The 26,411-nt window shown below is 39.3% G+C and overlaps 1 protein-coding gene across 1 annotated transcript in view; it reads right to left on the bottom strand.

Moving 5' to 3' along the window:
- TUBGCP6 (tubulin gamma complex component 6) overlaps window positions 1-26,411 on the bottom strand; it is a 49,088-nt gene that overhangs the window by 10,937 nt on the left and 11,740 nt on the right. The window contains 25 exon segments of the mRNA XM_063396808.1: window positions 3,065-3,206; window positions 4,468-4,636; window positions 4,901-5,093; window positions 5,384-5,439; window positions 5,841-7,152; window positions 7,392-7,508; window positions 7,587-7,725; window positions 8,346-8,461; window positions 8,636-8,724; window positions 8,802-8,883; window positions 9,570-9,719; window positions 11,349-11,488; window positions 11,581-11,672; window positions 13,395-13,504; window positions 13,960-14,035; window positions 14,364-14,485; window positions 15,513-15,686; window positions 16,186-16,396; window positions 17,779-17,942; window positions 19,455-20,242; window positions 20,245-20,265; window positions 22,895-23,054; window positions 24,813-24,998; window positions 25,428-25,512; window positions 26,130-26,183. Coding sequence (XP_063252878.1) covers window positions 3,065-3,206; window positions 4,468-4,636; window positions 4,901-5,093; window positions 5,384-5,439; window positions 5,841-7,152; window positions 7,392-7,508; window positions 7,587-7,725; window positions 8,346-8,461; window positions 8,636-8,724; window positions 8,802-8,883; window positions 9,570-9,719; window positions 11,349-11,488; window positions 11,581-11,672; window positions 13,395-13,504; window positions 13,960-14,035; window positions 14,364-14,485; window positions 15,513-15,686; window positions 16,186-16,396; window positions 17,779-17,942; window positions 19,455-20,242; window positions 20,245-20,265; window positions 22,895-23,054; window positions 24,813-24,998; window positions 25,428-25,512; window positions 26,130-26,183 — 4,948 coding nt within the window.

Raw genomic sequence — 26,411 nt, 5'->3', positions numbered from 1 at the left:
CTTTTGGAGAATGCACATTCCCGAGTACAGCCAGATTGTGAGCCCTCTCTACCGGGTAACCCGCAAGAAGAACGATTTCCATTGGGGCCCTGAACAGCAACAAGCCTTTGCCCAGATCAAGCAGGAGATCGCTCATGCAGTGGCCCTTGGCCCAGTCAGGACAGGACCAGAAGTGAAGAACGTGCTCTACTCTGCAGCCGGGAACCATGGCCTGTCCTGGAGCCTTTGGCAGAAGGTGCCTGGTGAGACTCGGGGTCGACCACTGGGATTCTGGAGTCGGAGCTACAGAGGGTCTGAAGCCAACTACACCCCAACAGAGAAAGAAATCTTGGCTGCCTATGAAGGAGTCCAGGCTGCCTCAGAAGTGATTGGCACAGAAGCCCAACTCCTCCTGGCACCCCGACTACCTGTGCTGGGGTGGATGTTCAAAGGAAAGGTTCCCTCTACCCACCATGCCACCGATGCCACATGGAGCAAATGGACTGCCCTCATCACTCAGCGCGCCCGTATTGGAAACCCAAATCGCCCTGGGATTTTGGAGATAATCACAAACTGGCCAGAAAGTGAAAACTTTGATCTCACAGATGGAGAGGAACAAGAGCAAGTGACACGTGCCGAAGAAGCTCCACCGTATAATCAGCTGCCAGCAGAAGAAACGTGCTACGCTCTTTTCACTGACGGTTCCTGTCGCATCGTAGGGATGAACCGCAAGTGGAAAGCAGCCGTATGGAGCCCCACACGACAGGTTGCACAAGCCACTGAAGGAGAAGGTGGATCAAGTCAACTTGCAGAACTCAAGGCTGTTCAGTTGGCCCTGGACATTGCTGAAAGAGAGAAGTGGCCAAAGCTCTACCTCTACACTGATTCATGGATGGTAGCCAATGCTCTGTGGGGTTGGCTGGAAAGGTGGAAAAAGGCCAACTGGCAGCGTGGGGGAAAACCAATCTGGGCTGCTGATGAGTGGAAAGACATTGCTGCTCGGGTAGTCAAGCTACCTGTAAAAGTCCGCCATGTAGACGCCCACGTCCCCAAGAGTCGGGCTAATGAGGAGCACCGAAACAACGAGCAAGTAGATCAAGCCGCCAAGATAGAAGTGTCAAAGATAGACCTAGATTGGCAACACAAGGGAGAGTTGTTCCTAGCTCGATGGGCCCACGACGCCTCAGGTCATCAGGGCAGAGATGCCACCTATAAGTGGGCACGAGACCGAGGGGTGGATCTAACCATGGACAGCATTTCTCAGGTTATCCATGACTGTGAGACATGTGCTGCAATCAAGCAGGCTAAGCGAGTGAAGCCCCTATGGTATGGCGGGCGGTGGTCCAAATACAGGTATGGGGAAGCCTGGCAGATTGACTACATCACCCTTCCCCAAACCCGCCAAGGCAAGCGCTACGTGCTGACCATGGTGGAAGCCACCACGGGATGGCTGGAAACCTACCCTGTGCCTCACGCTACTGCCAGGAACACCATCCTGGGCCTGGAAAAGCAAGTCCTGTGGAGACATGGCACCCCTGAGAGAATCGAGTCAGACAATGGGACCCATTTCAAGAACAGCCTTATAGCAGCCTGGGCTAGGGAACATGGCGTTGAGTGGGTGTACCATATTCCTTATCACGCACCAGCAGCCGGGAAAGTTGAACGGTGCAATGGCCTGCTTAAAACCACCTTGAAGGCATTGGGTGGGGGGACTTTCAAAAACTGGGAGATTAATTTAGCAAAGGCCACATGGTTAGTGAACACTCGAGGTTCCACCAACCGAGCAGGCCCTGCCCAATCTGAGCCCCTGAGAACAACAGATGGAGATAAGGTTCCAGTAGTACACATGAGAGGTATGCTGGGAAAAACTGTTTGGATTAATTCTGCCTCCAGCAAAGACAATCCCACCCGTGGGGTTGTCTTCGCTCAGGGACCAGGATGCACCTGGTGGGTGATGCAAAGGGATGGAGAGACCCGATGTATACCTCAAGGAGACCTTGTTTTAGGATGAACTACCCACATCATGTGTCTGTACCCATATCTGTATGTATAGATGTATATAATTTAGGACATGCATGTGTATATATATATATATATTTTGAAGGTTTAAATTCAATGTAATAGGTTGGTATGGAAAAAAATTCGGGGTGGATGATGTTGGGGGTTAGATTTGGTTTTGTTTTTTTTTTTCTCTTCTCACAGAATTTTTTCCCATAAGTTTCCAAGAAGCTTTAATGACTACTTAGTCAGGACAAAAAGAGTGCTTGAGGGATATGGCAGCACGAAGCTACACCTATTGTTTTTGAGTCCCTGGGAGTGTCCCTCAGACGGGAGAGACGATTAGCTTTGGGGAAAGGCAAAAAGACAGATCTGGGGGAGGGGGAGGCACTCTTGCTTTCAGCGCCGAGGAGGACGGTCAGGCTGCCCTCTGCCTCTCCCTCGTCCTGGGAAAATCTATCGTCATCTGCTGTGTACCCGGGAATCCTGAACTCGTTTTCTCCAGCCTCTCCCACCACCGCCGCTGCTTCTTCGGACCTTTGAGGCTCTCCTGCTACTCTGTAGCCCTGCACTGCCCAGCCCTGCCGGGACACCCCTGCTGTTCCAGCTGCCAGCGCAGACCTCATCTCATCCACCAGCCCGGGACTTTTTTTTTCCTTCCTTCCAGTTCGGCCTCTCGGAGTCCTGCAGGGGCACCCAGATCAAACTGCTCTGGGCTTTTGTAAAAGAAAGCCCTCAAGGTTCTTGGTTCTGTTTATTATTGATGCTGTAGTTGTTGTTTGTTTGTCATTTTGTCATATATACTAGTAAAGAACTGTTATTCCTACCCCCATACCTCTGCCTGAAAGCTCCTTTAATTTTCCTTTTAATTGGAATAATTTGGAGGGAGGGGATTTGAATTCTCCATCTCTAGGGAGGTCCTGCCCCTTCCTAGCAGATATCTGTCTTTCAAACCAAGACAAGTACAAAAGAGAAACACTCCACAAGCCAGGATTCTAATTCACACCATTCCCATTCAAATCAATTCAGAGGCATCAAGGTAAAGCAGAAAACCCAAACACTGGGGTTAAGACAATAAAGCAAATACCTTCTCAAACAAGAGGTCACTGAGTGACTGAGCAAACTCCCCATCTTCCATCAACAAAAAGTGTCTCAATGCTTCAAAATGCTTCTCTACATTCAGCTCCACAAAGTAGTAATCAACTATTGCTTTGTTCACAAGAGAAACACTAAGAACAAAAACACAGAAAAGGTATTAAACTTACATGCAACTCCTTCCTTACTGCTAACATTCAGTGGCTACATCAGATTAATGCACCAGTACTTAATTCTGCTAGGACAAGATGTTACTCATATAGACAAAAAACATGACATGAAAAATCTTCATGTATTATATACCAGAATTAAAACCTACCACTTCAGGTAATTGGGTTCTGAGAAGTACTGGGGAAGTATTTCAAGACTAGCTACATACAATGATCTTTAGAATATGCTGCTGGACCTGGAGCAACATTTTACCAACAGTCTTCCTATCTCTATCACCTACACAAATCAAAGACTATTAAATCCCCAGTAAGAATATACTAATTGAAAAAGCTCTGTCACCAGATATTAAGGGCAGATCTATACTACAGTCTACAGTACAGTGTAGGCATTCAATCCAGCTTTAAGTAATTTAACTTGCCTATCAGGGATAGGATAATTCTGGCAGCACAAAAACTCAGGCTCAGTTAGGTAAATGTGTGAATCTGTACACAAATCATTCTGGTAGGCAACCAGATATTTAAAATTAAGACAATAACATCTTTCTACATTGCACCAAACTTTGAGTATAGCATACTCAGAGCTAGCAGATGGAAACTTACAGGAAAGCAGATTCTAAAAAATGTGTCTGTAATTGTTTTCATGACAAAAGTTAACTTTGCACAAAGTAACAAAAACTTCTATTTAAAATATTATTAGATATACTAATTAAACTGTCCAGCATACATGTGGTTTCCTTATATATCCCAATAGTAACAAGAACAGCTTCTATTATACCTCAAAACAGCCTTGAAGCTGGAGCTCCCATAGAAACATGAAATATACCCTGATCAATATGGGATTTCAAGTAATCAAAATATACTTTTTTACTCCCTTAACTTTCTTCTTTCAAATATAAACTAGCACATATATTATAAAGAATACACCTTCTTTTCAAAAGAACAATGGAACTAATAGTGTCAAAATCATTGCTGCATAATCTACAAGACTTCCCTCTGAGCGCTTATATTCTAAACAGACATTCAAATTTTTAATTTGCACATAAACATCTAAGTTTATGTTATTATTTATCACACGGATCTGAATTTTTAATTAGTATTGGACCATTTACTGAATTACTTCTAGGACCGAAGAGCAAATTTAAGAGATCTATGTGCAACTCCTGTCTCAAAATAGAATACAACATGAATTGCAAAATTAGTTGCAATACTGCTAACAAATACTCACTGAGATACCAGTGGAGCAGTAATAGAACGTTTCATCAGCACTGGCAGGGACAAGAGCTCACTCAGCTGTACAGCAGTTTCATCTGTTGCAGACTGCACTGTAGGATCCACAGGAAACGTGTACGATCTTGGTATCACGTGATGCAAGAGATGAGAAACTGGTGGTTCTGCTACATTAAAAATATACAAACATTGAAAGTTATTATATTTAAGAAGCTTAATAATATGTTCCTATTAAATCGTATACAAACATCTCTAGGTCAGAAAACCATAACATCTCAAAATGTATTTCTCATCTTTGTGCCAAGGAGCAAATTGTTTGACTATTGGAGCTGATAACATTGGTAATTTACTAGTAAGTGATGGCATTCAGCTTTCTTGCTTGAATTTACCACAGATTCCTATTGATCTACTGTTCCAACAGTTCTACTCACACATCAGATCATAACTATCTTGATACTTTTCAATACAATACTGATCCGATAAGGCTTTCAAATAAGCTTGTTCCTTCTTCCATGTATCTTCCTCTTCGCCTTCCTCCTCCTTAGGTGTGGGAGCATTAGCTTCAGAAGATAAAGCTTCTTGAGGCATGGCATCTTCTGGAATGGCCTTTTCAGGTTCTTCTCTCTATAATTCACAAATGGACAAATTTTATGAGAGAGTCTGGCTTTGTCTGCTCAGGCCTAATGTGTTCCTACAGGCAACTGTCTAGCTGTTCCAAATGAAAAGAGAAGAGCCTACTCACCTTTTTTTTACATGTCTGAAACACAAACTACTCATGGGTTTCAGACATGTAAAAACAACGTGAGTTTACAGTGACTACTAGATTAGGATAGAAATTTATTACCTTAACTACCAGTGTGCTCAATTCCTCAAAAGAAAAATAAGTCTTCTCAACCACCACTTCTGTTTCTTACCTGTGAGCTCTGTGAGGAATCTGGAGAAGGGTCCTTGTTGACAACATCTGCAATTACTGTAAATACAATTAAAGTCAGCATTTATTTAGACCTACTTTTAATACTTGGTTCATACCTCAGATCTACTCCTAAAGTTGTTCAAAATTCCTGTACAAACTATCACAGAAACAACCACACCAATAACAACCCCACCCAGGGAATTTTATGCGTATTCTCTACTTAAGCACCCTAAAGGTCCAGTTTCACAAGGTTTCAGGCTAGAATTTTTAATGCTCTGTTTCTTGCATATAGGAGACAAGTCTAAGCTCAAATTCTTTCCTCTGAATTCTAGCCCTATATGAAAAGTAATGCAAGGAATAAGTAAGGAAGAAAGTATCCATTTAGAAAATAAACATTCTGAGTTACTTTCACAAGCCATTAAACAAATGTCGACTGAATAAACCTGATTTTATTTTACCTTCTTGTTTCTTTTCTACAGTATTTTCCTTTTTATCATCTTTAATATTAGCATCAGGCAAGTCTGTAATGCTGTCAGCTATCTGTGACTGTGGCAAAGTCTCTTCCTTAACCAGTGATGGTTTTGCCTCCTTTCTGCTGCCTTCAGCAGGAGATAACTCCTCACTGTACAGAAGCGTCTGAACAGTGGAGTCAGATGAAGAACCTAAGATGGTTTTACGATGAGGTATGGGATCATTTTCTGCAGAAGGGGCCCAATTCCCTATTTGGATGCTCGACTGGGATGCGTGTCCAAACGGGCTCCAACGAGACTTCACAGGCTCTGTGTCCGAAACCAGCTCCCCGATTCTGATGTGCGACTGTGAGGCGTGCCCATGGACGCTCCAGCGAGGTCTGGCCGACACCACCTCCGACACGTTCTCACCAATCCTGATGTTGGCATCAGAGGCATGGCCATGGCTGCTCCACCGAGGCCTTGTAGGAGCTACGTTTGACACATACTCTCCAATCTTAATATTGGCTTCTGAAGCATGTCCATGGATGTTCCACCTGGGCCTCGAGGTCTCTATCTCTGAAGCGTATTCCCCAATTTTAATATGAGCTTCAGAAACATGCCCATGAATATTCCATCGGGGTCGTCTAGACTCCACTTCAGAAGTACAGCTGCTGCTGGTTATATGGGAATCTGAAGAATGACCATAAGGACTTGAATGTGGCTGACAAGTGTCCACTTGAGGTACGTACTCTCCCACTCTAATGCTTGCATCAGATGCGTGTCCATGAATATTCCACCGAGGCCTTCTGTTGTCCACATCAAATACATTTTCCCCAACTCTAACATGTCCCTGCCAAGCTGCAGCTGGCCTGAGAACTGTATTAAAATCGTACTCGCTTTGCTGATGAAATGGTGCATTGTCCTCTTCTGGTGCTCCTCTCAAGGCAGGCTGACTTTCACTCACTTGCAAAGGCTCAGAAAGATCTGAGTTAATATTTTGGAATGCTTCATCTAGCAAAGATCCTTGCATTCCAACGGCAATAGACTGTTTATCTTGTGACTTTGACAAGAAATCTTCTATATTCACATTGGATTCAGGCAAGGACTCAGCCCTCTGCAGAGAACTGCATGCTTTCTCTGGATTTTGGAGATTGCTTTCAGATGCCGTTGCTTTAGGCTGAGAATGCTCATCAGCATTATTATCTGCTGGCTCTGCCATAGGCAGTGCTTTGTCAGCAGAAGCAGCACATCCCTGCTCAGGCTCAGATTCTTTTCTGCCAACTGTCTCATCAGAATGCAGAGGTTTCACAAAAGAGACCTAAAAAGACATAATTATTACACTGCATGGTTGGTCACGTATCAACCTACTAATTTATCAACCTACTTATTAGTTTATTAAAGGATTAAAAATTTTCCTGATGTACTGTAAATGATAGCTACTCACCTTGCTGTTACAGTGAATCCTGTGTTTACTGAACTGAAATGAACCATGAAATGGAGTCCCTTTAGGGCAACTTGGAACAGCAACTAGCAGTTTATGTAAGAAAATAAACTCACTTGTGAAGGTGAATCTTTCTCAACAGGGTTTTTATCCAAAGCCAACTGGCACTGTTTATAAGGAATAATATCTAATTTTCTCCTGTAGTTTCCATCTGGAAGTTTTTCAAGCATTTCCTACAAGTACAAAAAAGACTTTAAGTACCAAGTATCAAATTTTCTAAATTACATTTCTTAAATCTTTTTAGGAGGTACCTCAATGCGTTTTTGATCTTCTAACAGAAACTTAAGACGGGCTGTTTCCAACTTGTGGCGCTGGATTTTCCACAGTGTTCTTTGTTCCCTACGGGCTGCATCATCAGAAAGTTTGCTATAATGGTCAATTAATTCCTGCCTAAACAAAGGTAAAGAGAAAGCTAAGTTACAGATTTTTGCACACTGATTTTCATTTTTCCTTTTAAAGAATAAGACTTTTTAGCACTTCACAACTGGGAATTGGTTCTTAAAATGTAGAATCCAGGGGCTTCAGTCACAGAGATTGAACAGGTGAAAAACACAGGACTGTATTTTTAGTCAACATGTATTTTTGTAACTATTTTCAGTGGGTCACTCATTTGGCTTAAGTAATTTTAGATGAAATAGAAGAAAGTGAAATATCAATCTAATTCCAACTGCTTTTTACTTCTACTTTGACATACATGTGACCATTTTTGCAGTGGGCTCTGCTTTTAAATTGTAAGATGCAGTCAAATTTTTTCCTGAAATTTTTATTGTAACAAAACCCAGACTGGATGGGGCTGGCACAAATGAGTGGGTCCCAGATTTTTCGGCCACTAACCATTCATACCCAAATTGCTCACAGATTACCAAAAAATCCTTACATCCATCTTCTAACTGCAAATATTACCCTTGCAGAACCATGTCTGCTAACTACTAGTACCATAAATTTTAACACACAATAATTTTTTTCTGAGATCTTTATGATGGTTTTGAAGACTACTCAGATACATTTACCTTGCCTTTTTTTCCAGTTCTTCTTCTAAAGCTTTCAGTCTTTTTTCTCTGTCTCTGAGCTCTCGGGCATAGCTGAAATCATCATCAATCTCCTCCTGCTTTATCGCAAGACGACGCTGCATAAATATTTAACACTTTTAAAAGCCCTTCTCAACACCAGCTGTAACACACACATCTACAAGAAGTTCTTATTTGTAAACCATGACCTACTAATCCAACTTCAGTACAACATATCTTTTCATTTAATTGCTTAAGAAATACAGTTTGCCTCTAGAAACACAGAGAGATACCTCTTGGTCCTTTGCAAACTGTTCTTTCAGCTTCTGAAACTGTTCCCGTTTCTTTGCATCCAAAGCCATTCGTTCTGATATTTGCTTGTCTGTATTAAAATAAAGACACTGTTAGTTTACACTAACAAACCCACCAGAAAACACATAAAATGCCACTACAACTTACCACTAATGGCTTTTAGTACTTTGCTGGCAGTTTCCCGAGCATGAACGATTAATTCTTGTTTGGCTAGTTCCATGCGCAAATTCTAAAAAAAAAAAAAAACAACCAAAAAGCCAAGGTGGATTTTTTTTCTATTATTTTAGACTTGAAATACACTGTTGCAAAGACAGATGCACATTTTGTAATGGTTATTAATCAATTAATACAACAAAAATATGAATAAAATCAATAAGTAAACACAAAATCTACAAACTAGTACTGAAAGTTAATACTTCAGATTTTAAAACAAACCAAATCTGTCTGATATATACACTAAATTGATGAAATCTGAAGGCCAGAAGTCTCTTTGTAGCTATAATGTTCTGAAAAAACAATTAGCTATGGAAATTACAAACAGTCTTATCTGGTTACCAAGAATTTAACAGTCCTTTCAGTAGGATGACAAATCTCCTAATGCAAAGAACTAAGATCAAAGTCTAACACTCATTTAATATGAAAAGGCCAAAATATATCAACACACCGCCTACACTTTTAAAAGCTATATTAAGTATGTATTTATATTAAGTATGATAATAAATAAATATAAATATAATATAAAGTAATAAAGTAACATAATAAATATTAAGTAAGTTTATTTGCTACAATTAAAACTGCAATTAACCCGTGAAAAAATCCTGACTACAAATACAAATTCTTTAGAGGTTATAAAAAAAATGAAAATCAACTATTTAAAAAAATCCTAATGAGTTATTTATTCCTTTATTCATTTACCTTTTCCTCCTTGCTTATGGAACTGTATCGGGCAATTCTTTCCATTCGTCCTACGTACACTGCACAATCTCTCTCTATTTCCTTCAGTTCCTCAAGTGAAAAAATAACTGAAATCCGGGGAACAGGTATATCTGACCAACATATATAGTGCTGAAAAATGAGAAATTTCCTTTTACATAAATTTTTAAAAGTGTAAAATTCTGTATTATGAATTCACATTATACTTTTTTTTATCTTAGTCATGCTTCAAGACACTGACACAAACCTCCATACAGGATCTAAAGCTTTTATTAGTATCATGTTTTGGCATTTATATAATTCAAAGTAGGAGATAAAGGTGAAATGGTCCACAACTTGGATCACAGGTCAAGTTCTTAAGAGTTCTGTCTTTGCCACTGAAAATCTAATGCATAGGTTTATATTAATCATGTTTTAAATGTCTCAGATTTTCCATTTCTGAATATCCAAATTAACTGAGCATGAGTAACTCAATGCTGAATGCATCTCTCCTATCAACAGTTAGGTTTTGTTCACTTATATCCCCCACAGATCCCCACTCAGTAGGACTCACTAGGACTCTAAGGCAGAACTAACAGCCCTACAATAGAGAGCTCTGCACAAGACAAAACTCTCAAAACCACAGCCAGTACACTCCACAGAGAACCCAGTCTTTAACTATACCTGGTTTTCCCACTCTGCTTCAACATCCCTAAATCTCTGAAGCTATTCTACTAGTGCAGAAAACAGATAACTGAGCTTGAAGGAAAAAAACCAAATGAGTGCACAAGCACACTCACACTGGATTCCCCCAGTCTACTGGCAAAAGCCAGAAGATGGAAGCCCAGGGCTGTACTCCTGGGAATGTATTAGCCTAAGCAGAAGGGACACCCAGCTCTTGAGGGCATTATCAAAAGGGATGAAATGTGCCTGGCACTGTCAGAGAGATGGAGGAGGATTGAACCTGGGTGCCCTATGACCTGGGGGAAGATACTGTGTTAGTGACACACAATGCTGTAATTTACCATGGAGATGTTATTGCTGACACTTTCAGAAAGAGCCAGGTACTCCTGGCACCCCTGAGTCATGGCCTGGGAACGGTTACCAGAGCAGACTCAGGAGAACTGGCAGAGGGACAGCTCACTCCAGTATTAGGCTTATACCTGACACTACACAGCAGATAATGAGCTGAGACTGAGCAGCTCTGATCTTAAAGACAATACCAGCTACCTGGGAATGTCTACAGACTTTAGACACCTTTCTGGTTGTTTTATTTTTGGACACAGAGAGAGGGGAGGAAAGACACAAAATAGTTGAACGTGTTTTTCTTATCGAGGACAAGAATCGTTCTCCAAAATACCAATAAACAGAACTATTTAAGCACTTCTTGAAAATGTAGTGATACAGCTGGAAGGCACAACTGAGACATGATCTGGTAAGTGAGGCAGCTTTAAACCAAAAAGGAGCAGTGCAAGAAGTGCTTGAATGCCTAAAACATCTCTGCTTTCAATACAAAGAAAAGATATACAGCATGTGCATTGTATACAATAAATGTGATGGAGTTAAAATGTGTATTTCTGCAGTGAGGTGGTAGCAAGTAGAGGGGATAATCAGCTCACAACTATCTGAGAGCAAGTGATTAATTGCCTTTCATGATCCTATTTATGCAATAAATAATATGCAGGTTTTGATAAAGGAGTGAACTTGCTAAAAACCTAGACTCTTGCTCTAGAGAGACATGATTTTCTCAATGTAATTGGAAGGAAGCAACTCCAGACTTACCCTAGGACAGCACAATTTCAGCAAGTTTATGGTTTTCCCACATATGTATACATCATTAGCAATATGTTTAAGAAATACAGGGACACAGTCTTCTACTTCTTTTGAAATCAAAACATAACCGTGAGTCCAGTAATGTTTATCTATGTAACAAAAAGATGGAAGTATATATTTTAGTTATTTAATTAACAACACTAATCATATAAATTAGAAATGCTCCATATATATACTGTACCTCTGAAACAAAGATAATCTTCATTCACCTGAATCATAAATTCTCCATAAACATCTCTGAATACACCACTGTATACCCAGTCATAGATAAATCTGAAAAAAAAAATTGTACAATATTGAAAATCAATCCTCTTGCATTCTCTGCTTTATTATAACCAAGGAGTTAGTGTGTTCCTTAAAATCCCAAAAGACACAAGCTATAGGCAGGATAAAAAAGCCATTAATTAAGTGCTGTGACACTGACATTTAAATATACAGGAGATTGTGGCTCTACACCTTTCTTAAGGTATTTTTAGTAGAATATTGCAATGATAATTAGCTTAGATACAAGAACACTGCCTCAATTAAAACAATTATTTTACTCCTGCATATCAATTTACTAAATATATATAAAAATGTATAGAAAACTTTGCAGCACATCAAGGGCACAGCAAGAGAAAAGCAGAAAGGATTTGTTTTAAACAGAGGTAATTTCAGCAGGGAGAAGCTAAAAGGGTATAAAACAAAGATGCAATATCAAGCACTATTTCCCCAGACCCAGAGGCATTTTTAATACACATACAATGATGAGAACTACTATTTTGGCATATTTGTTCATGCTTTTTCATATTTTCTCTGTGTGAGCCAAACTTTTGAAGAAATAAAAAGCCCACTATTTTTATACAACACAAGCAGAGGCTATAAAAGCTCAGAGGTTCTGGATGATTTTTAAATTATTGTTTTATTTTAAATTTTTAGTTAACACTGTCAAACAAAGAGGAGGCATTCAACACAGCAAAATATCTGATGCTTCTATAATTTATTTGAGCAACAACTTGTATTATTTAATTTCTTTCAGGTTAATAAATGAGTGGATAATAGAGGCTTCCTTCCAGGGTAATCCTGATCATGTATAATTGATGCTTCAATAGATATCTGCAGCAAATTTAGGAATCAATGCAGCAATCCAAGTTTTTTTAGGTTCCATGTGATGCCCTTGGTATTTCAGAAACCTGACTTCCTTCTATAAATAGCAGGGTAAGAGCTGTGAAGATATTTCAGTGAGACTTCTGGTAAATGTGAAATTATATTTCTCTGAAGATCATTTCATTTAGAAGGAAGGAAACACAAGAAGGGTGGACATGGGAGGAATCTTAAATTTAGAGCATTTTGACAGACTTGTTTTATCTTCAAAGTATTTTTATATCTATTATGTAACATTGCAAACTGATGATGGACTACAGCTGTAATTCCTTAAATAGCTATTAAAAAATTGCCCATCTCCTCAGATGTCTATAAACTTATTAATTTCTAAATTGATGTGCACTGCTTAACAAAACCCTTGCAATCCAAGGAACTCTACTTCTAATTACTCTTGTTATCTGTTAGTTACGTCTGCTTAACAAACAGATATTTTATTCATTTTTGCTGACTAAAAAGCCCAGAACAAAAAGACAGTGGAAAAAAAGCATGAACTTTCCCAGTTTGTACAACAAAATAAACATGTCTGTTTCCAGTTTCAGGATTTTAACTGAGGTATGAGAAAAAAAATAGAAGTTTATCCAAATCTTATACTCCAGTATGAATTTCCATGACCAGCAGCAAGAAATAAGTCTTATTTACATATATTTATTTACTAATCTAGCCACAAATAACCCCTTACTGAGCTAAGAGGGACAGAGCAGCAAAATTAACTAGTTTTAATATATACTGCATATATAGACACGTACTTTTTCTGAAAATATTAAAAGCCATTGTTAAACATGCAGAGTTACTCAGCAGATTACCGATTCATAATTCTTAAACTCAATTATGCAGAGAACAGTATGGACACACCTTGTGTATGGTTCACAGCTTGTCTTCAACAAAGATAGAAGAACTGGATAATGCTCATTGCTACAATTGTTGAGAGCCTCTTTGTACAGATATGAAAGCAATTTAACACCCTAAAATATGAAAAATATTTTAACATTAGGTAACAAACTTCACAATAACTTTAACAAAAATACATGGTTTTACATATTTCACTAGACACAGAAGGCACGATTCATCTCAACTTCCTCCATCTATTTGCAGTTAAGATCACTTTACCTGAGCAAGATACCTCAAGCTCACTTTATCATCTCTAGAGTGAAACAGGTATGTTTAGAGTTGGATTCACATGACTAGAAGGTTTATTTTGAGCCCTTTGCTTATTTTAGGAATTGAGAACACTGGACAAATTTCTAAGTTTTTAAGTACCTGGAGAAAGGACTATAGTGTTCTAACTGGAGATCCAGGATCATAGCTTTGCTAGCAGAGAGACCAACATTAAATATTTAATGTAAAAATCCAATATAATTTGAAAAATATTAACACTGCAACCCAAAACAAACATAAAAAGATCAAACAAAAAAATCACCGTAGGAAATGAAGCACCAGCTCCACCACTGATCCCCTGTGCTGTGGTTCCTATGCCACACAGTTCAGCTAAATACCTAAAAAACAGTATTAAAACATATATAAAAATTTCAACCAGGAGTCTCCAAGATCAGCAATGAACTTTGCTGAATTTGAATACTGTACAACGATCATACTGTATCTGCTGAATAATAACAACATAGGAGACAACAAAGAAACTGAGTATAAAGACCTTGTATGACTTCCCTAGAATAGTCTGGATATATAAAAATATTCTGTAAAACAGAGCAAAAATACTGATAGACTAAGTAAGAATGTTCATGTAATACATTTTTTATAGTGTATATGAAGAAATTGCATTTTTTCTGCTATGAAAAGCTTAAACATTTAATACCATTCTCCTACCTCAGCTGACGACCTAATTTTCTGAATAGAAAGCTGATTGTTAGAAGACTTAAAGTAGGAGGTGTTGACAAAACACAGGCTCGGTAATATTGAAGATACTTTCTCAGTCCACTTGTAAATGCCTGGTAAGAACAGAAAATATTTAAAGCCTTAGGTGAAAGTCGTTAACAGTCTATCAATCAATTGCATCAGCATGAAAACAAACCTTTTAGCAAAATAAATGGCATATGCAGGAAAGGGGGACTTGTACACCAAAGTAAGGGGCAAGTGAGGGTCCCTGCAACTTCAGACATCCCAATGAGCCAGATGACTCCTCTATACACCCAGAGCACAGAGCCTAGACCCATGCAGAGGGAAAGAAAGCATCTTGGTTCAGCTCCTTTGACTTGTCCTTTGAGGAGCTCCTCATTCTCTATAATACCAACCCAGGGAAAACTGTTCCCTTACTTTTATGGCTAAACCGGATACTGCAAAAAACTTATCTAGAACTTTATCTAACAGAGACCTTCTTAACAGAAATTGAATAACATTGCTGTAAATCAAATATTCAGAATTAATACATTTTCTTACATAATCCTAACTTAATTCTATGCATTAGGAAGAGATTAAAGCACCAGATATTACAGAGTGTACATACAGCTCAACATAATATACAGAGGACTGACATGGAAAATTTGTACTTAATTTTGAACCAAGGAAAAGTAATTAAAGCTATTCAATACCATATGTTTCTACCTCAGTTTTTATTTTTGAAATATATATATACTTATATATATATATACACAGTGTACTAAGAAAGTTCTTGTATTTTCATTTTATACCTCTTTCTGTATAAATACGTAATGTTTTTAAAGCATTTAAAAATTATAATTCTTTAGTCCACAACAGAAGAATATGACTAAACAAATCACACTTTGGGTAACAAAGATACTTTACTGCATGTTTCAGGGCAAGCAAGCCCTCAGCACAGAGAGCTGTGATTTAGACACAGCAGCACTGCTCCTTGCTGACCTGGGATGGAGCATTACACTAAAAATACTTTGCAGCTTTGCAGAATGCAGGAATTCCAGCTTTCCATGGAAGCAGTCACCTTCTCTACCTCAGATAATTGGCCTATTTAATCTAGCTGATTTAACAGAATTGTTTTACCTGAAACACAAGTCCTTTGCTGTATGAGGAATCCAAAACTGGCTGAAGAGAAAAACGACTTAGCCGTGTGTAATAGGTTCCATACTCTGCAACTTCTGAGAGCAGGTTATGCATGGTCTCTGGTGATGTTCCAGACACATACACCCCCTCCTTTATCACAAATGACTGAGCAGCCTACAAGGAGGTAGGGAGGAAAAAAAGGTAGATTCAACTATTTCAGAGCTGTATCCTGATTTAAAATAGCAAACATTTACACACAAAAATAACAGCAGACAAATTCTCAGTTTAGATACTCAGGTGATTGAGACTATATAGCTAGGACAGTGAGATAAATATTGAATTGTAGCAAAATAGTAGGAGTATGAATGATGCCTTCAAATACACAGAATAGGACTCATCTAATTTTTTAAAGAAAATGAAATCTACAAAATTATTTACACATCTATTTTCAAGTACTCATAAACCTATTTTCCCTTTAGAGAACTACACTCTTAGCCTATCCCAGTAACATAATTATTGCCATATATTGTTGACATTAGGCAACTTTCACTTCTTAACACTAGCCACAGCTGCAAGATCTCAGCAGAAATAAATGTATTGAAGAGGAAACCTCTCTGAGGAAAAAAAAACAAAAAAGATTTGACTAAGAAATGCAGATAAAAATCTTCCCTACCTGATTGAGTGAAAACGTAGTGGATACCACACCAATGAGGACATTCAAGACATCCTTAACCAGTTCATTTTCTTTCACCAGCACAAGCTGAGGAAGCTGAAGTACAGTATTAGTAAACAGTTGCAATTCCCCTTCTCGAAGTTTATAGAATTTGTCAAAAGCTTCTCTCCCGGCTTCAGTAAGATATGGTTCCTCTTTCTTACCAGGTGGGCTGTGTCAGAGTAAATGCAACATTACAAGGTGATTATGTGAACAGATAGAAATACATCTCATACAGAAAGAAAAAAACATTTCAGAGTTTTGCACAGATAGATTTCCTCAAAGAAAAGTTACTTGTAATATACATTTTTAATGGAATGTGCATTCAGTCAATGAAACCACAGCTCAAACTCAGTACAGAGAAGAAATACATAAGATAATTTGAACATTAGTTCAGAGACAGAATCCTTGACAAGAGAACTACCAGCTGCTTTTATGGCCTTTCCTGATGCAGTTTTCACACTAGGAAAATGAGGTCAATATATACCATATTTCCATGGTTCATTTCATGTTAATATTCAAATAAGTCAAAGAGAAATATACTCAAAGTGCTAGAACGAACTTCTATTAACACATTTTACCTCTCCGCAGTGAAGATTACTATCCCTTCCAAAATAATTTCTATGTTCAATTCTTCCAAAAATTCTGAATTCTAGTAGCAGGTATTACACAAAATCTGCCAGGCATATGGTCTAGATGTGAGCCTTAGACCCTTACAGTCTAAACAGCAGCATGAAAAACTGTCTTGTTCTGGTAAAAAAGCTCAAGTGAGCTACAGTGCCTTTGAAAATTCAGAACAGGGAACTTCTGAGTTTCTGAGCTTCTAAGGCTCAGAGATGAAAAAACACTGTTTAAGAATGCAACAGCACTCCACTAGATTATTATTTAAAATTACAGAAAACATACAGAGCAAAGCTTCTCCAAGAATCAGGCACATCACTGTCCATCTGAAATGTCAAGATACCTGCCTTTTCTTTTACCTTCCATTTTAGGGGAGCCAGGAACCTTTAACAGGACTATAGAAAACTTTCTCTCAGGAAATGCATCTTCTACTCAACAGCCAAAAGAACTACAAGTCTAACTAGACCACCAAGAAATCTGTTACAATTTTCTGGTTTGTCTACAGGATGGGAAAAGGAATACAATACAATACTGAAAGATATTTGTTTAATTCTTTGACTGCTCTACAATTACCACTTTCTCTTTTGAAACTGAAAATATGAAATCAATTTAGACTGAGACAAATTGCATAGCATGTAAGACAAAATAGTTAGAAAAATGCATTTCACACAAAAAGCATTTTCCTAATCCCTTTGTTTTTTGACAAAGATGATTTTATCTCTTCCTATGAAACTGCTGCACTCTAAGAACCAGTTTGTTGAAACCACACAACCTCTATTCCTTTTTTCCTATTAATGCAGTGTACTGAAATCTATGAATTAAACATGCTCATTTCACTATTTATACTGAGGTCATGTGGAACTAAGGTGCAAAGCATCTTCACACATTTGCATATGGTGCACATTGAGTTTACCAGTGAGATCAGACACATACTACCCAATTCTTTCCCAACATCTTCGTTTGCTGGGTCCATATGTAAGCACTGCATCCCACAAGTCTATGTCTGGAGTCATGCTGGGCTCTGACTGAGAATCAGGAGTCAGATTGGATGCTGACTGGAATCCCTCATCTTCTGACTGGTCTATACTTTGGGGAACCTGTCAGAAAGAGTTCAAGTGTCAGACATGAAAACATTTTACATCTGCTAATAAATAAGATGATGAAGATATATTTGCTAATGAAAAAGATGTTTTGCTATCATTTGTGACAAATGACTCTACATGACCCAACCTCTCTCACTCACCCTCCCTTTATATCAATTTTAAGTTTTTGTTGTAAGCATTATTTTAATTTGATGAGTCTCTACAAGTACTAATGCCCATACATAAAAACCAAATCATCTTCAAAATTATATACTATGCTTGTTGGTGTTAAACTTGAAACTTTCTTGTTTAGCAAGCATATAGGTCTACAAATTGAGAGTCTCAGTTTGGACATTCAACAATATGTAGCATTAATAAAATCATACTGCTCTGCCATTTGTTCCAGGCAAATGATCCAGGCCCCAAATTTCCAAATTTGTAAACATTTTGTTAACTATGACTAATATGGTTTGTTCCCTAATTCATATGCAGAAAATCTGTAAGTGTCCAAACAGTGTATATGCCACATCCTCAACTCCCACTCAGCAGGAGCTGTATGTGCAGAATTGTCCTCAATTTTAGCAAAAGACAATCACACCCATGTAAAAAGCAGCACATTCCTCAGGAAACTGCAAATTTTCCAGTCTGACGGAAAGCGTTCAGCACTAACTCAAAAAGGTTCTGCCTCCTCTAGGTTACAATTTACATCCACATCCACATGTAAACACTGAATGGCACAGGGTTTTTCTATTTAATGTGTTTGCCTTCAAGTTTCAATTCAGCCCCTGAATTAAAGGAATTGGCAAGATCTATCCATATGTTAAGGGAACAAGATGAGGATCTAAAGGTAGGCTATAAATAAACCTACCTACACACAGTAAAAATGGAAAGAAAGAAGAAAAACTCTAAAAGTGTATCTAGTACTTCTATGAGAATAAACCAGCAAAAATACACAGAATGGACAGCAAAAGGGGAAAAAAGATACAGCAGAAACTGTACACACTGAAAATGTAAAAGGACAATGGGAACTAGGCCATTCAATGGGAAAAAAAACCCAGAAAAAACGCTTTCAGATATAACAAGCCAAGACGACAATACAGGAAGTTAGGTAATACAATCTGAACAGCAAAGCACATACGTTCAGACAGGAATGCTTAGGCAGTCAGTCTGAGCACTGACAGGTAAGCAACAATGCAGGAGTTCAATAGACAAAGCAGGCAAAAATACAAGCAAAAGGTTGTATTTTGGGCAAGATATGGATACAGCTGATGGCTTAAATTCATAAAGCCTATGGCCACAGGATTGGTTTTGACAAAGCTACAGGGCAAGAGCAAGGTTTTGACTATCAGAAATCTCCAAAAAGCTTATCTGGTTTTCTGCAAAGAAAAGGATCCCTGCTCCATCTTGAATTCCATGCTGTATGCTTCTACCACCAATTAAACTATTGCCTATATTTTAAACTACAGTTTCAAAGTGACACATGGAGGCGTGCATGCACTTGTTAGTCCAAAACAAACGGTACTGTACTTTAATTGCAAGTCCAGACAAATCTGCGTTGTCAGGCACTGGTGGTAAGTCCAGCTTGATGTCCATGTCGTACGCACGGCTGTGGACAAGCGCACCGAAGAGCGAGACGCGCGTTTCCTTCTCGAACCTGTCCCCAGCAGGGCAGCTCTGGGAGAACAGCCCTATGGCAGGCAGGCCCGTGCCAGGGGCAGCCTCCATGATCTGCAGCGTCTGCTGGATCGTGTCGCTGAACTGACACTCCTCGCTTGTTATCAGAGACTGTATGTCAGCTTCAAACACACTCACATCGTAATAATCGTAACCCTGGTATTTGACATTCCTCCCAACGTATTTGTTGTTCAGAAAATAGTCCTTTTTTTGTGGTACCAGCTGAGGAGGACCTGTTCCAGCAAGCTGTACTAGGAGATCTAAGACAGAATTCACTTCAGTAAATGGTAAGCATTCAGCTGTTTCCAGTTCCTCCACAAGATTCTCCAGTCTATCCGCCTGAGCTCCTAGGCCAGCAACTCTCAAGTTGAAGGACAGCATCAAAATTTTGTTTTTCACTGGGAGCCTGGAAACGTTTGATTGCAGCTTACGAGCTTCATCTTGAAAAAGGTTCATGAACAGGGCATTATAAGCAACCCTTTTCAGATTTTGCTTAGCCCTTCTCTTGCTGATCTTCTGCCTGCCTAAGTGAACCTTCCATGGCAAACCTGTCAAGTGTGCTTCACACAAGTCACTGAACAACTGTGTAATGCTCTCCATTGCAAATGAAACTGTCAGGTTCTGGCTGTTACAGTCTGGTCTCTGATTTCATGAGAAGGAAGACCTGAAAAACATCAGGAAAAGGAAGAAACTTGTAAGGTGTATAAGAAATTGGTGATTATGCTTTAACTTGAACTGAGACAGTGCAAAAGAAAAAGAGAACTGACCTCCCACATATTTAGGACATGAGCTATAAAAAACCCACTTTAACTTTTATCACCAATGAAGTGATGGTGCAGGAAGCTTAATTCCAGATGCCCAGTTTGTCTCGGCAGACTGAAATAACAGAAGGTTGTCCTGATGTAATTAATCCCTGCGGGAACACCTCTACCTCTTCCCCGCAGATACCCAGCACCTCCCTCCCCACGCGGTGCCCTCAGCCGCGGGGCCGCGCGGGCGGGAGGACGTGGGCAAGACGCGGGTGGCGATGGTGACTGAGGCGGCAGCACCGCCGGGCTGGAGGCACCGCCACCCCTGGGGCACTCCGGAGCACCCACCGAGGGGGAGCGGGGTGTCGGCACCCCGGAGGAGCTGCCGGCGGCGGGGCTCACCCTGAGCATCCAGCCGGGCCCGAACACACGGCGCGCCAACCCCCCCGAGCCCCCCGCCGCCGGCAGCGCCCGCGGGGCTGCCCCTCGCCCTTCCCGCCCTTCCCGCCCCTCCGCCGCCGCCCGGGCCGTACCTGGGCGCTCCCCGGGGCAGCGGCACTGCGCCGCCGCCTCCTCCCGCCGCCGCGACGTCACCCGAGCGCGCCCGGGCCCGCCCCCTACCGGCCCGGCCCGCCCCGCCCCGCCGCCGGCCCCGGGAGCGCCGCGGGGCCGCCCCTCACGCCCGGCGCTGCCGCCCCCCGGCCCGGCGCTGCCGCAGCGGGGCCTCGGCACCCGCGCTTCAGGCACCGATACAGAAAAGGCCGGCTTGGGCCGTTCATGAATTTTAAGCCATTCCTGCGCTGCTCCCCCTAAACGCTGTCGCGGCTCAGCTGACAAATATATAACAACACGCTAGTGCCAGAAAGCAATGAACCACGCTGGTCCCGAGCTGCGGGAGGCAACCGCAGCCTTGTGACGTCTTTCAAACAAATTTACCAACAGTACACTGTTTCCCCTCTTAATTAATGTTTTAATAGAGCTTAGAAAAATACATATCAAAAGCAACATTAATGTTACTCAAACGCTATAAATTCCATTGAACACGGGCAGGGAAAGGGGAAAGAGCTGAGCTGTTGCTCAGAAAATGCTTTTTCATTGAAAACGCTGATTTGAAAAAGAAAGGAAGGGGAGGAGGCGTTGAGGGGAGACAGTGTGAGAGGGGAGAACGGCAAAATCTCCTGTTAGGAAACAAATTTCCTGGTAGGAAAAATGCTGAAGCTACAGTTTGGCCATTGGCCAGTTTCCAATTTAAATACCTTTTTGGACTTCAAAGGTCAGTTTAAAGAAACTCTCAACTGAAACAGGACATCTTCATGTTTAGCTCTTTGTGAAAAAGCTTTCACATAGCTTTTACTTTCTTTTGAAAGAGATTTTAATTTCAAAATGATCAAGGATGGGTATCATTTCCCCTCCGGCAATATCTGAAAACTAAAACAAAGGAGAAGGCAAGCACTGTGAACAATTTAAAAGGACAACAGCAAAGACATTTATTTATTCCACATGATATAAAGTTGAACCCAGTAGGAACACCAGTATAAACATCATTTGAAGAGTCTGAAATCAAAAGGTCTTATTATTGAAGTCACAATGACAAAAAAGTGCTCTTGAAAATTATGCCTAAATCATACCTGGAATACTACAAAACAAGGCATATCATGGCTATTGCTTTGGGATGTTTGTTTAATTTTGAGAATTTACATGATGTGGCCTTAGGCCACTGCTCAGTCTCTGGAGATTTGGAATTCTTATTTGTTATATAGACAATTTATGCTTGAAAAGAGGGCAGAGCGAAGTCCTCAGATTTTCCTTTTCTTCTTCTTTGTAAAATGATTCTGATGTTAAATCAATTTCTTGAAATCCCCTCCTTCACTGAAAAGAACAGCAATAAGAAAATCAGTTAATAATCAAGCTCATACCACCATTCCTGACCCCACAAGAATATTTTTATTGAAACCAGACCCTTGGTATTGGGCATTTCTTCTGAAAGAGAGAAAATTTTTTTTAGAGATGCTCACATTTATAATTGCTTTTTTTTGGTTGAAAACCAGAAGTCATTCAGCAAAGAAACATTTCTAGACAAGTATGCTTGAAAACATACATACCTGCCTAGCCTGATTCCTGTACAAATGCAGTGCTTGATCTTCAGCTCTTTGTGACTCTACTTGCAGCATGACTAATCATCATTATTTATGGACAAGTTAAACATAAAAATATCACCTGGTTTGGCACCATATTCAGAAAACACATGAGCTGTCAGAGCCAGGGGACATCTTGTTACCCATTCTTTAAGCACATATTCTGGTAATTTCATTCCAAAATTTTGGAGTATTCTAAGTCCCAAGGGTACCATTATGCTGTGAGATCTGGTGCTTTCCAGCTCAAGTGGCAGAATTAGAAGCATTCAGAGTTTCACCAGTTTCACACTAGACAAGTCTGGTCCCACTGACTTTAAATGTCTGACTTATGAGACCCAGCTGAATTTATATATTACCTTTTCAGAAACTTACACTATGTAAGAGTGAAAGATAAAATCAGACAACTTACCTGAACACTGAAGCATTTTCCAATCCTGCTGAAACTGGTCTCTTAATGCTTTTATTTTATTTACTTTTTCGTGGGTAGGAGGTACATAAATTCCAAAGGGAGGTGTAGAAGCACCCACTAACACTTTGGCTACACTTTGCATTAAACTTGTCTCTGTGTCCTAATTAGGAAGAAAAAATAGCCCTGTGAAGCAAACTCTCTTTGTTTCAGTGATATATGAAATACTTTAAAATGTGTTTTTGTAATTAAATTGCTAGCATTAGTAGCAAGAATGAGCAACCTCCCATTTTCAAATAAAAATGTGTTCAAATGGAGGTTTTTCTGAAAAATGCAAACTAATTTTTGTCTGTTGTAAAATTTGTCTCTTCCAAACAGAGAAAGAATCTCACTTTTCCCTTTATGACTGAAAAGAAATAATGCTGGGTTAAGGACAGAAAATACTATGAGATTAAGGGGAGCATGGAACTTGCTTACTTCATGCATCATTTACTTTCTATGAGTGGAAAATAGTACTGTATTTTGCTTATTCAAGATATTTACTGTTTTGGACTTCTTACAGTCTAAATATAATTTCCTTGCAGAAACTGTATTTGAAATGTTGATGCTATACAAAGATTATATTTTGAAGATTGTAACACTATTTTGTTTTTAAGAGATAGAAGCATTTTTTCAAGTATTCTAAAAAACCATGCAGATGCATTAGAAAATCATCATCCTGTTAGAGCTACCTGCAGAGTACCAATATAAAAGTACCAATCATTTTTTTAACATGTATGCCTAATATTCTTTTAATGTCTGAGAGTACAGTTCAGAGTAATTCTCTCCATTTCATACTCCTAATTAGTAGTGTGCAAATACATTATTTATGGATAGTGCATATCAATCTACAAATTATTTTAGTTTAGACAATTTATGTATCAGCATTGTAAATTAAAACCAATAACATTTGAGAAAACTACAGAATAAATTATGTCAAAATCCACTTAATTGGCAGCTTAATGAATAGCATGGCTTTAATTGGGTACTTGCTGGGGAACGGATTAGAATAAGCACACACGAACAATTTTTTGTTGTTTCTCATTGAAGAACTAGAAGGCACAAAAGAAATCAAAAGTGACTGTTTCATAGCTCTGTTATTCACAACCACAGAATGCTGGAGATGCCAGGAGTGTAAATTGAGTTCTTTATATGATTAGACAAATTCATGGAAGATACACTCACTGACACTGATCACTGCTCTGGATACAGCCTCCAACTCCTAAATTTGGGCATCTTTAATGTGGTAGCATACAGAAAAAATCCGCCTAGGAAAAGTCCCTATATTTTTTATTTTCTTTCCTGTGCTCTCTACCTGAAAAAACAAAGCTGGGGTACTCTGGCCCTCAATTATGTCTTATCCCAATTAAGATCGCTTGAAGGATATGTGCCTTTCTGATTTATGTTCTGCAGGATGGAAATCGTGTGACAAAGTACAGCACTGAGGAGAGGAGAGGAAATTTAGTGGTCTGTTATGAACAGGACAACAGGATGCTTTCAATCCCATTTGATGGAAAGAGGCCAGATGATTTAACAGACAGGAAGTGCCTCTTTTCAGGAGAGCTGAGCTGTGGATCCCAGATAAAAATGGAAGCTGTGGCAAACTGGCAGAACATCTGTGGTCCACAGACATAACCATGGGCGTGTGTTCACGCCTTGGCTTCTCCACTGTGCAGGCTGCGATGGCTGCCTACAGCTCGCTGTGCAACTGTGTGTCTTGTTCTCAGGGCAGAAAGAAACCTGGGCAGTTTGAGCTGTGAACTCAGGGGTACCAAAGACAGGATAAATACAGCCAGTGTTTTCTACTGGGCAGCTTGAAGCAGTTCATACCAGTGTCTCTGCCAGACACTTGGAAGTACCATGGCTTAGCACCACTTCTTACCTCAATCACAGCAAAAATTCGAGACTCAGCTAATCCTTGTAGTAAAGCAACAAGCAGAGCAATCCCATTTATTCCAAGGTTCCTGTTTGGTCCAACAGCTATTACTGTTAAGTTTGGTTGATAACTATATGCTACAGGAAGAATGAATCCAAGTACAGCAGAAAAGAAATCATTTCCTTCAGCATCCTTTAACAACAACAACAAATTGGTTAGCACAAATATAAAGCCCCAAATAAAACGAAACAGAAAGGTGACTCTCAAAGAGTTTTTGATTGTCCTAGGAAACAGGATGCTGATCTATTTTTCCCAGCAATTTTATATTAAACATGCAGGATTATTCATCTTTTCCTTAGTGTCTTTGCAGTGTAACTCTGCCTTGCTGGAGATGAACTGCAGTAACTATGGAAGGTTTCCTCAAACCTGTGCATTCTAATATACTCTAAAGCTCTCTGAAGGAGTAGTAACCAGGCACAGGCAAGAAAAGGAAAAATTTTCAAAGATCCAAGGTGGAGTAAGGGGTGTCATTCTCAATATCATTTTATAAATTTCTAAATATATTCTATTACTTGTTTTTCAAATTTTTCTTCTATGTTGTTTCCACAAAGTGAATCTTACCTCTTTCCAGTTTAGAGAAATACAGTGCTTGCTGCTGGTCCTTCCAGACTGTTCTTTCTCACAGATGTTTATGATAAGTGTTCTTCTGTAAATAAATACCCCACTTGAGTATTTAACCAATTATTTCCCAATGGGAAAAAAGTGATTTTTTTTTCATCATTCTTTAAATACTAATTCATAACACAGGAGCAAATAACTATTTATGTTAGTACATTCCAAAATGTAAACAATTAAAACTGAAATCCTCTTTATGGTATTTTTTAAAAGATGATTAAAGACTATTGGCAAATTACTTTTAAGAAAAAGAGGAGGTGGAAAAAATTATATATAAGTGAGGAAGACTTTCAATAAGGAACTCTGCATCAGCAATATGTGCCTCCTGCTGTTATAGGGGAGATAGCCCTATTTAATTAATAATTGCCTTATTTATTACATTGTGTTTTCAGTAACAATCTAAATTTCAATTAATACAGAAGGATTATACTTTAAACCTACCAACCTACCACCAAATGCATGAAATAGCATTTTGAGACAATAATTTAACTTTGAAGATGTATTTGGGGATGGTTTGTATTATGTCTCAAATGTAATAAATGTTAGCTCATGACTGATTCCTTGATGCAGATTTCATCACACATATAGACACCTATGAACATTTAGAAAGCCCTTGGGACTGTACCCCTAACATAAAGGAGACCTCACCCATCTTCTGTGTCTGGGATCATCTGTGTGTCTCCAACAAATACACAAAGCACTCTGCAGGACACAAAAATGTACATACATTTACAAGTTTTTTTTTTCAGTTAGTGGGTTTATATAAAAGTTTGTGTTTAGATTAGAAGCATTAAAAAGAACATATATTGAATTTGGTCCATTAAAAGTAGAAATAAAGCACATTTAGGACAGGTCAAGGGAACCTCATTTCTTCCATCAAATATTGAAGGGGAAAAACAAAAATCAAGAAATTGTCCCCAGGTCAAAGCC

This window comes from Prinia subflava, chromosome 4 (assembly GCF_021018805.1).
Source record: "Prinia subflava isolate CZ2003 ecotype Zambia chromosome 4, Cam_Psub_1.2, whole genome shotgun sequence".
NCBI classification, from domain to species: Eukaryota; Metazoa; Chordata; class Aves; order Passeriformes; family Cisticolidae; genus Prinia; species Prinia subflava.
Note: the sequence above shows the minus strand (reverse complement) of the source record. Positions and strands in the feature narration are given on the sequence as shown.